The sequence below is a fragment of the Heterostelium album genome, assembly GCF_000004825.1.
Source record: "Heterostelium album PN500 unplaced genomic scaffold PPL_scaffold9, whole genome shotgun sequence".
Classification (NCBI taxonomy): domain Eukaryota; phylum Evosea; class Eumycetozoa; order Acytosteliales; family Acytosteliaceae; genus Heterostelium; species Heterostelium album.
The window spans coordinates 2,046,960-2,061,867 of record NW_008805071.1 but is presented as its reverse complement, the minus strand read 5'-3'; the positions used below and the strand labels follow the sequence as shown (position 1 = coordinate 2,061,867).

At 29.0% G+C, this 14,908-nt stretch overlaps 10 protein-coding genes across 10 annotated transcripts; 6 read left to right on the top strand and 4 right to left on the bottom strand.

Moving 5' to 3' along the window:
- Window positions 1-1,593: 1,593 nt before the first annotated feature.
- PPL_09317 (uncharacterized protein) lies at window positions 1,594-2,210 on the bottom strand (the record flags this gene model as incomplete). The annotated part of the gene is made up of 2 exons (XM_020580114.1): window positions 1,594-2,160; window positions 2,187-2,210. The coding sequence occupies 2 exons, from the start codon at window positions 2,208-2,210 to the stop codon at window positions 1,594-1,596; spliced, it is 591 nt and encodes a 196-aa protein (XP_020429947.1).
- A 1,218-nt stretch (window positions 2,211-3,428) lies between these two features.
- On the top strand, window positions 3,429-3,904 carry PPL_09316 (uncharacterized protein; the record flags this gene model as incomplete). Its single annotated transcript, XM_020580113.1, has 3 exons — window positions 3,429-3,435; window positions 3,501-3,624; window positions 3,700-3,904. 3 exons carry the CDS (start codon window positions 3,429-3,431, stop codon window positions 3,902-3,904), a joined length of 336 nt encoding a protein of 111 aa, XP_020429946.1.
- Window positions 3,905-4,611: 707 nt separating this feature from the next.
- On the top strand, window positions 4,612-5,673 carry tal (transaldolase; the record flags this gene model as incomplete). Its single annotated transcript, XM_020580112.1, has 2 exons — window positions 4,612-4,653; window positions 4,753-5,673. 2 exons carry the CDS (start codon window positions 4,612-4,614, stop codon window positions 5,671-5,673), a joined length of 963 nt encoding a protein of 320 aa, XP_020429945.1.
- A 1,894-nt stretch (window positions 5,674-7,567) lies between these two features.
- PPL_09314 (uncharacterized protein) lies at window positions 7,568-8,014 on the top strand (the record flags this gene model as incomplete). The annotated part of the gene is made up of 1 exon (XM_020580111.1): window positions 7,568-8,014. The coding sequence occupies one exon, from the start codon at window positions 7,568-7,570 to the stop codon at window positions 8,012-8,014; it is 447 nt and encodes a 148-aa protein (XP_020429944.1).
- A 91-nt stretch (window positions 8,015-8,105) lies between these two features.
- Window positions 8,106-9,113, bottom strand: commd4 (COMM domain-containing protein 4; the record flags this gene model as incomplete). The annotated part of the gene is made up of 6 exons (XM_020580110.1): window positions 8,106-8,146; window positions 8,231-8,386; window positions 8,489-8,729; window positions 8,808-8,873; window positions 8,952-9,023; window positions 9,111-9,113. 6 exons carry the CDS (start codon window positions 9,111-9,113, stop codon window positions 8,106-8,108), a joined length of 579 nt encoding a protein of 192 aa, XP_020429943.1.
- A 219-nt stretch (window positions 9,114-9,332) lies between these two features.
- Window positions 9,333-9,850, top strand: PPL_09312 (uncharacterized protein; the record flags this gene model as incomplete). The annotated part of the gene is made up of 2 exons (XM_020580109.1): window positions 9,333-9,679; window positions 9,751-9,850. 2 exons carry the CDS (start codon window positions 9,333-9,335, stop codon window positions 9,848-9,850), a joined length of 447 nt encoding a protein of 148 aa, XP_020429942.1.
- Window positions 9,851-10,298: 448 nt separating this feature from the next.
- PPL_09311 (WD40 repeat domain-containing protein) lies at window positions 10,299-11,210 on the top strand (the record flags this gene model as incomplete). The annotated part of the gene is made up of 2 exons (XM_020580108.1): window positions 10,299-10,679; window positions 11,073-11,210. The coding sequence occupies 2 exons, from the start codon at window positions 10,299-10,301 to the stop codon at window positions 11,208-11,210; spliced, it is 519 nt and encodes a 172-aa protein (XP_020429941.1).
- A 175-nt stretch (window positions 11,211-11,385) lies between these two features.
- PPL_09310 (uncharacterized protein) lies at window positions 11,386-13,025 on the top strand (the record flags this gene model as incomplete). The annotated part of the gene is made up of 4 exons (XM_020580107.1): window positions 11,386-11,944; window positions 12,021-12,325; window positions 12,406-12,780; window positions 12,867-13,025. 4 exons carry the CDS (start codon window positions 11,386-11,388, stop codon window positions 13,023-13,025), a joined length of 1,398 nt encoding a protein of 465 aa, XP_020429940.1.
- Window positions 13,026-13,170: 145 nt separating this feature from the next.
- PPL_09309 (uncharacterized protein) lies at window positions 13,171-13,441 on the bottom strand (the record flags this gene model as incomplete). The annotated part of the gene is made up of 2 exons (XM_020580106.1): window positions 13,171-13,349; window positions 13,429-13,441. The coding sequence occupies 2 exons, from the start codon at window positions 13,439-13,441 to the stop codon at window positions 13,171-13,173; spliced, it is 192 nt and encodes a 63-aa protein (XP_020429939.1).
- A 996-nt stretch (window positions 13,442-14,437) lies between these two features.
- On the bottom strand, window positions 14,438-14,713 carry PPL_09308 (uncharacterized protein; the record flags this gene model as incomplete). Its single annotated transcript, XM_020580105.1, has 2 exons — window positions 14,438-14,622; window positions 14,701-14,713. The coding sequence occupies 2 exons, from the start codon at window positions 14,711-14,713 to the stop codon at window positions 14,438-14,440; spliced, it is 198 nt and encodes a 65-aa protein (XP_020429938.1).
- Window positions 14,714-14,908: the final 195 nt, after the last annotated feature.

Genomic DNA, 14,908 nt, shown 5'->3' with positions numbered 1-14,908 from the left:
AAATGACGAAATTTACAATTAAATATTTTATTCTGTTATACAACAAATATCTATAAAAAAACACTATAGGCTGACTATATTAAATATTTATCTAATTATTCTATATTCTACTACTAATATGTATAGGTACAAAAAAAAAATAATTATTATTAAATTTTTTATTTTATTTTATTTTTTGTTTTGTTGGACTGTGATTCTTTTTTTTTAGTCTTTATTTTTTTTTAATTTTTTCTAAAAAAAAAAAAAAATCAAAATTTTCAATAAATTGATAAATAATAAAATAATTTTTAATTGCATTTTTGAGCCATTTGTGTGGTATTGCATTAAGTGAAGTGGAGTGTTGTTTTTCAATAATAGAAAAGGTGTGGTGTTTTCAACAACAGAATGAAAATTGATGAGACACGCTTGATTCTGTTTACTATCGTATTGCAAATAGCATAAAGCGTATATCAATAATTATAAGTAGTTGTTGGTATAAACTAGAAACCTTACTGTTTACGATTTAAAATCATTATAAACAATAAATAATAAATAATAAAAAAAATAGATAGTATTCTATTCAAATAAAGATCTATCTTTTTCAAAAAGCAAAATTATCTAGATTATTAAATCGCGAGTTATTTTTGTTTCGTTTTTATAAATAGTTTGATCTTATTAATTAATTACCTTTTTTTTTTTTTTAAAAAAATTTGTTGGTTTGATTAAATTTTATTTAATTTAAAATTTAATTGGGATATACTTTTGCTACTAAGTTGAAATAAATAAATAAATAAATAATAAATTGTTGTTGCTTTGTTTGTTATTATTAACTTTATGATTAATTGTTGTGTGTTTATATATTTTTGAGAAATAATAATAATGTCTTTTGTATCTCTTATAAATTAAAACCTTGGTTAATAAGTTAGGATTGCTTGCTATGTGTGTTGTTAGATGCTGCAAATAAGATTTATAATGCAAAATAAAAGGGTATAGAATGGGTGCTAGGGGGTATAAACTAAAAAACAACCATTGTAATCTACATTTCAAAAAATAATTTTATCATAAAAAATTTGAAGTGTCATCGAAATAAAAGAATAAAAATCAAAAAACATTAGTTTTTAACCAAAAGGAATTCCTTGAAGTTTAATTTTTATGTATTATATTATTTTGCGATTGCGATTCAACTATAAAGATTATTTTTCTCGAAAATAATTAAAACTAATACTATTATTCTTTTAATTAATTTAAGATCTTGTTTGAAAATGAGAAATATTATAGTTTTTCTGTTTATTCTTTCGGTTGAATACCAGGATTAATTAAATCGACATTTAGTTTACTTCTCGAAATTATCAAATCAAAGTAATTTAAACATTAATATTAAAGAAAATAAATTAAATTCAGTAAATACAGATTTCTTTAAGATTATATTATATAAATGGTTAAAATTCAACTTGATCAAGGTTGAATTTTATATTTTTTTGTTTATTTATTTGTTTTTGTATGTACATATTATTAGTTATTTGATTGAAATGTTGGTTGGTTGTTTGGTTAGTTGAGTTTGGTGTTGAAAAAAAAAAAAAGATATTTTATTACTATTTATTGTTGTTTATTAATTTATAGTCTTGTTGTGGTGGTTGTTGTACGAGTGGTGGTGGTGGTTGTCTTTGGTGGCAATGGCTCTCCGTTACGAGCGTACCATCCGCGGTGGTGCCAGAGGTCAGAGAGCTCACGACGCTTCATGTAGAATGGGCAGTAACCGTGGTCGGAAGTGTCGTAGTATTCATTGTAGGCCTGAGTGTTTCTCCAGTAGTTGGAACGCTCGTCACGGAAATCATTTTTTCCGTGGTTGTATCTCTCTCTACCTCCGTAGCCGTGACCGTTGTCTCCGTAGACGTGGTGGTGATCGTTGTAGTGACCGTAGTATGGTTCTTCGTGGAGGTTGGACGACGACGATTGTTGTTGGGTGGTAGTGGTAGTCTTCTTGGCACTGAGGGGTGAGTTTCTAATGGTGTTGGAGGTGGTGGTTGTTGTGGTGCTAGTGGCGGGACGCACTGTCTCCTCAGCAAAGTTGGTAGCTGGACGCACTATCTCCTCTACGGCAGTGGAAGTTGTAGTGGTGGATCCACTTGGTGCAGAGACAGTCTCTTCAACCAAATTAGATGTTGTTGTAGTCTTTACCATCTTTTATTATTAAAATCTTTAAACACATTTTGTAATAATAATATTTCCATTTTTTTAATTATTTTATTTAGAAATCAAAAAAGGAAATGGAAGAATAAAAGAAAAAAAAGAATTGAATTTTATTTATTAGATGGATGAATTCAAAGTAATATTATGAAAATTAGTAAAATAATTTTAAAACTTACCTTAAAATGATAAATGTATAAAGAATAGAATTATATGTATAAAATTTATTTATATTATGATAAATATTTATCAAGATTGGAACTGGGATTGTAAATAAGAAAAAGTATGTTGAAAGTTTGCCAATTTATATTGTTGTATTCCAAAAGCTGTTTCCCTTTTAAGATCTCTCCTTTTTATTTTGCAAAGAGTCTTTCGATGATAATATATGGTAAATGTTGTGGTGAAGTGGGTTGTTGTTTTACCAAATTTGTAATTAAGCATATAGAATCGTGAGAATTCATTCATATAACCTTGAGGTTTTTGTTACCATCGATATCGATTGTTATCCATTTTAAGAAAAAATAAAAATTTTCCAAAAAAAAAAAAAAATTTTAGTTTTTTGGATTTTCATCGATGTTGGATGGTTCTTAACAAGATACACTATCATTTAATTAATCTAAATTTGTAGATTCAATGTAAAATTAATATGAGATTTATCTTTTTAAGTTGTATTTGTGTATGTGTTTGAGTGTAATAGATCGCCAGGTATTAAAAATAAATACAATATAATATTTAAAAATTTAGTAGATATAGAACATTTTTTAATTAAAGTGTTTTTACTCAACTTTCTATCACTTATTAGATCTCTACACTGAAAAAAAAAGACAAAAAAAAACTAAATGTTAACCTAACCAACTTAAAAATATATTTTATTTTTTTTTGTTTAACTTAAAAATATCATACATTTTTTTGTTTCAGGTTGCAAGACTTCATTTTACAAAGTTGGTTATATAACCTTGCTGAAATGAATATAAATGACAATGAAAGTTACTATTTTTTTTAGTGAAAATATATTGATCTCTGATTAAAATGTAAGATTAAAGTTGGTTCACAAAAATTTGTGTTGCATAATTTTTAATTAATTTATATCACCTTACATTTTTTAATTTAAAAAAATATATTTGTTGTTTAATTTTTTTAATTTAATATAAAAAAAGTATATTTATTAACTGATTAGTTAAGTATTATTGTTTGATATAATAAATAGTAAAAATAAAAGAAGGAGTTATAAATGATGAGTAATAATTTACAAACAATAGAGAATGAGAAGTTAGTGGAAATAAAGAAGTTGACTTCAAAACTACTGCTCTTTACACCATCATATACGATTTTAGTCGAACCTGCTGCATTCAAAAAGACAAAAGACGAGCTCACTGAGCTCATTGCATTGTTTGAATCTGGTAATCGTGTTATTTCTACTGGTATTACATTAGGTGATATTAACTATGAAGTACATAGGTATTGTATTGACAAAAATCAATTAATAATATAAATATATAATTAATTAATTAACAATATATATATGTTTTATAGATATTTCGAAGAAATGATAGTTGGAAGAAAAGCAGAAGAAGCAGAGGGTGAGGGTATTGCACTTATTAAAGTACCGGTCAAGTCTGCAGCTACAAACACAGACTCTGGTCAATCTATATATATGTTAGCAACTTACAAACTACCGACATTATCATCGAAGATAATACCAATGATGAAAGAATATTGTGCAGAATATACTGTATAATCTTAACAATGACAACAACTTCAACGCCAACAACATCAACATAACAACAATGAGTAATAATAACTAAATCTTTGTAAATATAAACAAACTGCTAAACTTTTAAATGAATAAAACATCAAATAACTTTTCTGCCTGTAAGATATTTTAAAATAAACTAATCGATTGAGTTATTCCAATCATGATCGATTAAAAAAACAAAAATATTAAAAAAAGAAAAGAATGAAATAAAGAATCGATTTTGAATGATATTGATTTAATCATTCTGGTAACAAAGATAATAATCCACAACTGATGTTAATCATTGAATGTATTGTACGCTGTTGTTGTAAATGTTATAATTATTGTTGTTGTTATTGTTATAATTATTGTTGTCATTATTATTCAGGAATCAACAAAGATATTTTTAAATAAAAATATTTATAAATAAAAACCTATGTTTTAATTCCAGAAAATGAAATCTATAAATACACAAATCTTCTTGACTCTTAAATTTGCGATCTGGAATTTCTACCAAAAATATATATTTGTTCCATTCCTTTTCAGAATAGGGTGTATGTTCTTAAGAACACACAATATAAAAATGAAATTTTTACATTTTTTTTGTATGATTTTTTTTTTAAATTAAATGTGAACTGACCTCCGAGTTAACAAAATTAAACACTTTACACACACACAAACACACACACAGATAATAATAATAAATAAGAATGTCTGACGCTTTAGAAAAATTAAGAGAGTTCACTGTTATTGTAAGTATACAAAAAAAAAAAAAAAGAAAACAAATGAAAAAAAAACAAGAAATGTAAATAATATTTATTTAATTGTAATAATAAAATGAAAATACCTAGGTAGCAGATACTGCAGATTTCGCAGTTTTGTCAAAGTTTAACTCACAAGACAGTACCACCAATCCATCATTGGTATACCAAGCTGCCTCAAAGCCACAGTACAAACATTTGATCGACGACGCCGTTGCCTATGCAAAGAAGAATGCCTCCGACAAGAAGGCAAGATTGACATTGGCTATGGATAAGCTCTTTGTCAACTTTGGTCTTGAGATTCTCAAGATCGTTCCAGGTCGTGTATCAACAGAGGTCGATGCCCGTCTCTCATACGACACCGAGGGTAACATTAAGAAGGCTCGTGAGTTGATCAAGCTCTACGAGGATGCCGGTGTCAAGCGTGATCGTGTTTTGATTAAGCTCGCCTCGACCTGGGAGGGTATCCAAGCTGCTCGTGTCCTCGAGAAAGAAGGTATCCACTGCAACATGACTTTGTTGTTCTCTTTGATCCAAGCGGCCGCCTGCGCAGAGGCCAACGTCACATTGATCAGTCCATTCGTCGGTCGTATCACCGACTACTTCAAGGCCAAAGAAGGCAAGGACTTTGGTGCCTCTGCCGACCCAGGTGTCGTCTCTGTCAAGAGCATCTACCACTACTACAAGAAGCACGGATACTCCACCGTTGTTATGGGTGCTAGTTTCCGTACTAAGGAGCAAGCCGTTGAGTTGGCCGGTATCGACTTGTTGACCTTGTCACCAGGTATTCTCGAGGCACTCCAAGCATCGGACAGCTCAATCGTATCACGTAAGCTCTCACCATCCGACAAGCCAGAGCACGTTCCAGAGAAGATCGTCCCAGATTCATCAATGTTTGCCTACGAACTCATGAGAAACGAAATGGCTCACTTCAAGACTGCCGAGGGTATCCGTAAGTTTGCCGACGATTTAATTACATTGGAAAAGACAATCGAACCAATGTTGGAATAAATATAAAAACAATGAACAACAACAACAACAACAAATCATAATAGTTTACCTATTTGTTTAAATTATAACCTTAAAAACCCCTTTTATTATATAAAATAAATAATTTATATTAAAACAAAAAAAAAAAAAACAAATTAAAACATCATGTTCTAGTTCTTCTTGAGCACATGAAAGAATGTAAAAGTTTGATATCATTGTTTATTGACTAGACGGTGAACAGTGAGGAATTTGGCAAACTTTATCTTTGTTGATTAAACTCTAGATAGTTGTATATACAATAGGTGATGTTTTACTACCATCGTTTAAAGAACTACAGCTGTACTAGCAGTTTGAATGTCAATTCTATGTAGTGATAGTTATGAAAGTTTCATACTATATAATCTAATATAAGCATTCTCATTTAAGTGGTGTTGATACTGAAAGCTTTTAAATCTATTTATCTTTTTCTCTTATTGTTTTTTGGTTGATTATTAATAGTATTTCAAAACGGTCAAAAACAACCAACAAAAAATATTTTTTATTTGCAAAAAGGTCAACTCTTTTTAAATCACAGAGATTCATGATCAAATATTACTAGGTTGACCTCTGAAAACATATATTAGGCTACATTGAAAGAACGCATAGCTTAAATCATTTGGATTGACTCCTATCGCTCGTGTTAGAGGTATGTCGCAACCACAATTCAAGAGTCTTTCAAGACCACCTCCAAGGAACCATACTTAAAAGAGTTTTTAAAAATGCCAAACAATCCAAACTTAACAATTTCTTGAAAGGAAATAGATGAAGTATGTACAATATTATATAGACCAACCTTAGTATATTCACTTACAGTATTATTAACTTTTCTTTTCACCATTTAAATTATAATGATAATATCTCTTAAAATTTCGATTTAATTATGATATATTAAGATATTAAAAATAATTTTACCTTGTTTTCTGAGTCAATCTAGTAGTATCATATGTGATTTAAAATGAGTACAACACTTTTGAAAGATTCAATCAATTAGATGGAGATAATTTGTAACAATAAAATAAACTATGTATTCTTATATTACTATAAAATTAACAACTTTTAACTTTCAACATTTGATATTTTTATTCAATAAAACAATCAACTTTACAAAATGTAAATTTATCTGTAGAAAAAAACAAAAATGTAATATTCACAATTATACAAAATTGTTCAAACAAAAAAAATATACGCATTCCAAGTTTAACATTGAAAATATAACTGTTCTATTTAATTACTGTTCATTATTGTTAAACAATTAGAACTAACAATTGTTAAAAGTGTTATTCATTAAATATTGATATTAAAATTTGATTTAAAACAACTTTGAACACAAGTGTGATGTCAATTATCATTATTATATTAAAAAAAAAAACAATAACCACAAATATCACACAAACTTAGAAGATTTCCACTTTCCTTTTTTTGTGTAACACTCTTGTGGTAAAACAGATTATGAGCACACCACTCATTGAAAATGAGTTCACAATCTATATACTATTTTGTCGTTGGTCCTGTTGATTGTCAAAAATTTCTACTTTTATCCTATATAAATTGTTGATTGATTATTTGTTGGCTGTTTTCTTGTTATTGTTGTGATGATGAATGATTCTGTGTTTTTAATTAAAATAAAATCAGAGGTTGATTATTAATTAATTCCTATTTATATTCAAAAGATATTGATTTTCATACTATAAATAATTCTCTACTTCTTTAACAAATCATTTCAAAAATATTCTTTTCCCTTAATTAATATATTAATTATTTATAAAAGTATCTATCTTTATATATAAATTTACAAAAAATGGTTAAATTATCTTTAAATAGTCTTTTTAAAAGATCACCAAAGAAAAATAAAATAGAAAAATATAAATTAAATGAAATGGCAGAGTTAAGATTCCAAGTGGAACAAGTAATGGTTTTGGAAAATGGAATGCCAACTACCACTACCACTGCCAAGAAAGGATCGAATCAAAGAATCATTGGTATCTCTGAAGATGGTATACTAGTACTCTCAAAGGATGAAACTGAAATTATAGAAACAGTGGAATGGTCGGAAATTGAACGTATTAAGCTACAAGAGAATTTTATTATTTGGGAGATCTACTTGATTGACCAAAGATGTCTATTCTTTAGATCACAGAATGCCTACCATATTCACACTGCAACCGACAACTATATATCAACATTGTTACGTAATAACAAAATCAATCAATTTTCATCAAATAGTTTCGACACCAACAATTGCACTCTACAAAGTAAATGTATACCAAGAAGAGGTACTAGTTTTTATAACTATCAAAATGATTTTGATTATATAATTAATTAATAAATTAAAATAATAAACTTTAATATTTATTTCCACTACACTATAATAATAATTATTTTTCCAATTTTGATTTTACTTTTATTTAATTTAGCTATTGTGATTCTTCCATTAGTGATTTGGCAGCTTTAAGTTCTATATCATTTATGTATAATGTAATAAATTTAAGGAATTAGAAATTAGTTGATTGATTGGCTGGATGATTTGTTTTAAACTTACCATAATATAATACATTGAATTTCTTTGCACTGATTTCAAATGGGTGATAAGTGAGTTCACCATTTGATGGATTCTTAATCTTTAGATTCAATTGGATATTTGGTGTGTTCACTTCGCTTACTGTATTGGAGCTGAGTAAATAATCGACTCTCCAATCTAAACTATCTATAGATGTCACTGTGTAGTGATATGATATGAAATGATTGATTAGTGTTCTGTTTTTTTAATTTTAATTTCTAATATATGATTCATATTTACATTTTAATGTATTATTATAAAAGATTGAACGTAATTTATCTTTATGTTCACGGAATGCACGTGATATAGAGTCACAATGCTCCTTTGGTAGACCTAGCTGTTGTAATTCATTCGATAGTGTTGCTTCGTCGACATCATTCTTGACTGCATTGAATACGATAAAATGAATGGCTGCAATCAAAGCTTTGATATCTCCCAATTGAAAACCTGCATCCTTTACTAATTTCTCTACTTTTTCAAACTAAAAATAACCAAACATCAATTAATTCATTAATTATCAAACATATTATATTGAAATCAATCTAATCAAACTATTTACATCTATGTTGTCACCATTGAAACTATTAATAACCTGTACTGTTAACAATTTAATTCTTATATTGGTCTAATAATAATAATAAGTTTTAAATTCATTAGTTAGAAATCAAATAGTTATTTGATAAGTTATCAAATATATACATACAATCTTTGAGAGTGTACTGATTTCTCTTAGTAACCAATCAGGTGCATCTAATTCACCACAGAATTTAAATTTCTAAATTAATTATCATTAAAAATTAATATTTATTGAATACTGATTAATTAGGATATCATATGATTGATTGATTGATTGATCACTCACCATTTTTAGTTATAAATATAATAAATATATATACACAAATATAATAATAGTGGTGGTAGCAAAGAATGAAAAATAAAAAATAAGTATCTTTGTTTTTTTTTTGATTTTTAATATGAATGTGATCATTTTTCAGTTTTTTTTGAAAAGTTTAATGAAATTTTTTCAGATCACAACTTTAATTTATCTGTTCCCGAGAATTTAGATAAATTAATAGATATAAATATGAGTGAAAATAAAGATAAACAAGATATTAATAAACAAAATAGTAATAATAATAATAATAATAATAAGTCAACAACAACAACAACAAATAATAATAATATAGAGAATAAAGATGTTATAGCAAGTGTAGATGTTTTAGTTGATAAAGTAGTAGTTTCATCAGAGACATCCGAAGGTTCAAATGTGGTGGCGGTAGAGAATGAAAGAGAGTTGGAGATACGCTCAATGATATCGGGTACAGAGTATGGCGGTCCACCAAAGAAAACTATCTACTTGGAGGACGATCCGATGATATTCGACCCGAGTGACGCTCAACTCAAAGAGGATATCATTCGTATGATCATACAGTATCTACAGGACGAAGGCTACACTGCATCGCTGATGACCGTACAAGACGAAGCCAACGTTAAATTCACAGAGCACCACTACAAGGTGTCGCAAATGAAAAAGATGAAGAAAGCGATTATCGAGGGCGATTGGACAGAGGTCGAGAAACTCTGCTCAAAGACAACCTTTAAGAATCAACAGTCGTTCCTCTACGCCGTCTACAAGCAGGCGTATCTCGAGCTGATCGAGAAGGCCGAATACCAAAAGGCGTTCACCTACTTGACGAAGCGTCTGAAGCCGCTGGAGGGAAGACAGCACAACGCCGACGAGTTTAAGGATCTTTGTTATCTGCTGACTTGTCGGTCGGTACAGGAGGTTCCTTCGTTCCGAGCTTGGGACGGCTCGAAAGGAAACAGTCGTGAGAAACTCGTGGAGCAATTCCAATCGATGCTCGACCTCGAGAATACCAAGTCGGCGGGACTGTTCCGTCTTCCGCCACACCGGCTGCTCACACTCTTGAAGCAGGCTGTCACCTATCAAATTGAATTCGGTCGATACCATCCCAAGGTGGTACCACGCATCAAGTCGCTACTCGAAGACTACAGTTGTTTCGTACTGCCCAACAGTCTAAAGACAACGATGTCCGGACACAGAAAGAATGTTAAATGCGTAGAGTTTATCGGAGGCAACGGATTGTCGTTGGCAACAGGTTCCAGCGACAACACCATTAAAATTTGGAATACCGAGACTGGCGCACAACTGGCAAATCTCACTGGAAACACTTCGAGAATATGGGATCTGAGTTCTTCGGCATCCGGAAAATTGATGGCGTCGGCGGCTGGTGACGGTGTTGTCAAGGTCTGGGATATCAGTTCCACCACCAAACCGACATGTCCTCTCACTATTAAAGCACACGAAGGTGATGCCTACGCAGTTCAATTCCATCCAGGCCAAGAACACATTGTTTCCGGTGGTTACGACAAGTCGATTCACCTGCACGACGTGCGAACCGGCCAACTAGTAAAGTCGTTCCTCGGACACAGCTCCTCCATTTCCAAAGTAATCTTCAATCCACACGGTAATCTTATTATCTCTGGTAGCAAAGACAGTACCATTAAGTTCTGGGATATTCTGAGTGGAGTGTGTATCAAGACATTGAGCAGCCATCTTGGTGAGGTGACATCGGTTGCCACCAACAGCAGCGGTTCCTATTTGCTGTCGGCGTCGAAAGACAATTCCAACAGAATGTGGGATATCCGTACAGCACGACCACTCAAGAGATTCAAAGGTCACCAGAACACCTCTAAGAACTTTATCCGATCGATATTCGGACCGAACGAGTCACTGGTGATCGGTGGTTCCGAAGACGGATTTGTATATATCTGGGACATCGAAACATGTAACATCCTACAGAAACTAGAAGGTCATACCGGCATGGTTTATTCCGTTGCCTGGTCACAACAACAATCATTACTAGCAAGCAGTTCTCACGATAACACTGCCAAAGTTTGGTGGTACGATTCTACCAAACCAATATTCTGTGATATATAATAATAATAATAATTAATAATATTTATAAAATTAAGAAAAAAACTTAAAATTCTTTAGTACTATAATAAAATCCATTTAAATTAACTTTACTTTCTTTTCCTAGACACCTTTTTTCATATATAAACTATCAAGTCGACTCTTTTTGTTTACATTCTGCACACTTTTTTTTAAAGTAATGAACAAAAACAATAGTGATAATATCAATTTAGATGAAAACGATGTTAAACATTTAACAGATGCATTAAAAGATACAAATCTATTATCTAATCTATTACAATATTATGATAATGCTCAAAAGTTAAAAGAAAATAATAATAATAATAATAGTGAAAGTAATAAAAATAATAATATAAATAAAAATAATAATAATAATAATAATAATAGTAGTAGTATTGATAAGGATTTAAAAATAAAAAATGTAAAGGTTACACCTGCATTCTGTATAAAGACACATAGTAATAGATTCGATAAGGTATATGTAATGGTATCACATTACTATTCGATAGAACCTGCATCTACATCATCTGAAGGTGGTTGGGTAATACCTCACTCTCTATTCCCAGTAGAGAAACAAAAGGCATCGGTAACAGGTCAACTCAACAATGTATATCATATAGTATTCAGCAGTGAGACCTACAAAGAATCGATGAAGAACAGAGGTCTATACAAACTACTAATTCAATCTGCAATAAAATCAATCTATCAAAACTATAATGAATCACTAAATATTGCTGGTATTTATAAACATAAGAAAAAAACATAACATAACTGTTTTGCTAATTAATTATTACTTCTCTCTCTTTCTCTTAGCATATAAGATGTCAAAGAAAGTGTATTATAAAGAAATGATAGTTTCAGAACTACCAGAACCAATTGTAGATATGGAAGAACCAAAAGCAGTAGAGGTGGTCAATGACGATGGTACGATTACACCTGTTTTCAATTTGATAAAGTTAGATCGCAATCAGCAACCCATTAAAAACCCAGTTATCATACCGACTAGCATCAAGATTGAAATTCTTCTATCGAAACTAGAGAATATATCTAATCTATACATCGAAATAATTGATCAATCTTTAATATTACAAGAAGATAATGTTAATTATAATTTAAATGTAATGTATAAAGTTATAACATTATTTTATTACAATTGTTATTCTAATCTAATAAACTAATCAATCAAATCAATCATTAGATCCCATTTTCACATGCTATTGATGAAGAGAATCATAGTGCAAAGTTTAACAAGAAAACAAAGATGTTAACGATTGTTGTTAGTGTAGTTGAACCTGTAGATAGTCATCAACATGAACATCATAATCATCAACATAAAGAACATCAACAACATAACCATAAGCATTTAGAGAATGAAGACAATATCTCTGATATGATAGATGTCGAATCCATACCATTCCCAGTTACATTCATTAGCGATTGTACACCTTTATTTCCAAGCTACAGTTATAAACAATCAAAAGATCAATTATATTTTATTATTTATCATAAGCCAAAAGATAGTAATAATAACAACAGCAATATTAATAATGTATTACTTAATATTAATGAAAATGTATGTTGAACATTGATATCAAAAACTATATAACAACTTGTTAACTAACTAACAACATCATATTTAATCATAATAATCAATTACAGGTTTTAGAAATAGTATTGAGCGATATAAACAAATCAATTACTTTTAAATTATATTCAAATATAGATTTAAATAGTATTGAAATTACAAATACTATAATCATTGTATTAAATAAACAAATAAAACAATGGTGGAAATCTTTGGAGATCGTTGACAATTAAGAAGATAGTTTGGCAATTAGTTTGAAAATAACAATACAATTTATACATTTTATTTTTATTAAAATAGATGTTAAAGAAGTGGTAGTTGTTTGGTACGGTTGAGAATTACAACAATATAAATGTAATCGATTACCAGAAACTCTGTTTAGAGTTCGACATCATCTGTGGTGCTACTGGAATTCTCAACATCAACTTGGACATTTGTATATATATCCAAGAGTGCAATCTTGTTTGATGATTGGTTTGAACTGGTTCCAGTGACACCAGCTTGACTCTTGAAGATGGAGTTGTTTGATTGGACTGATCCCATTGAAGATAAAGCAGCTATAATAATAAATTAAAAAAGGAAATATTAATAATTGTAAATATATTTCAAAGATAACTAAAAATTTTTTAAATTTACCAATTAAAGTCATTTTTAGATAATTAGTTTTTTGTTTATTAAATTAGTATTAAATGTAATTTGATTTGATATCGAAATAGATAAACAAAGTTAACTATTCATAGTTTTACTCAATCATATCATTTTTAATATTCCAAAGATTTATTTAATAGATTCGATCCTTTAAAAATATATTAAATATATACTTTGAAAATTTAACATTGAACTGAAAGTTAGAATAATATTAAAATTTTAAATACAAAAAACAAGATAGAGATTTAATATTTATTTATTTCTTAAGTATAATATTCTATCAAATTTATTAAACCAACTTCTAATCACATCAAACAACTCAACCAAACCAATATGGTGTTGATTGTTAGGAATTTTAGAGCTCATTCTTTCCCCAATCTACTTTAAGAAATATTAAAAAATTTTAAATACTAAAATTAAAAAGTTTTCTTTATAAATTTGTGATATCAATATTAATAAGAGGGGTTTGTGTTAAAAAAAATTTTTGTTGAATGAATCTTTTGACAAATTAAAATTAATATTCTTCTTTAAAACACTAAATATTAATTAAAAATTCGATTCTTCTCACATTCAATTAGTGACAAAAATTTTATTTTCATAAGGTGAATCATTACTTGATTAATCAAATCAAATAAAAGAATCCTTTATTTGATCAATAATAGTTAAATACTAAAATTTTCTTGGGTGGACAGCTGGTTATGAAATGTTTTGTGGAAAATAGAATTATGAATTTTTACAATTTCTTTAAAATATTCATGTTTAACCAACTGTTTTGACAAACATTGTCAGCTGGCTACTTACAACAATTTTCTTTTTAAATATTATTAAGTTTTTTTTAAAATTTTGAAGAAATCTTTAATCAAAGAGAAAAAAAACCAATATCAATTTATACATGATCAATACATTTTAAATTTATTAAAATAGTAGATATTAATGAAGTTGATGGTACATGTTAGTAAGCTCTATATTCAACATATGAATTCGGATGCCACACTGTTTAGAGGTGTATATCAGCGGTGGCATTGGCATTCAAAAGAGTACCGAAGGCAACAACAGCATCAACATGTGCATCCAAAAGTGCAATCTTGTTTGATGATTGGCTTGAACTGGTTCCAGTGATACCAGCTTGACTCTTGAAGATGGAGTTGCTTGATTGGACTGATCCCATTGAAGATAATGCAGCTAAAATAATAGTACAGAAATGTTCCAAAGTTAATAAATTTAATTGTCAATATTAGATAGAGAATTTGTAAATTTTACCAATTAAAGTCATTTTTAGATAATTAGTATTTTGTTTATTAAATTAGTATTAAAAGAAATTTATTTGATATTGAAATAGATAAAAAGGTTAACTATTTATAGTTTTAATCAAATCATATCATTTTTAATATTCCAAAGATCTATTTAATAAATTCGATCCATTAAATAATTATTTACTTTGAAAATCAAATATTGAACTGAAAGTTAA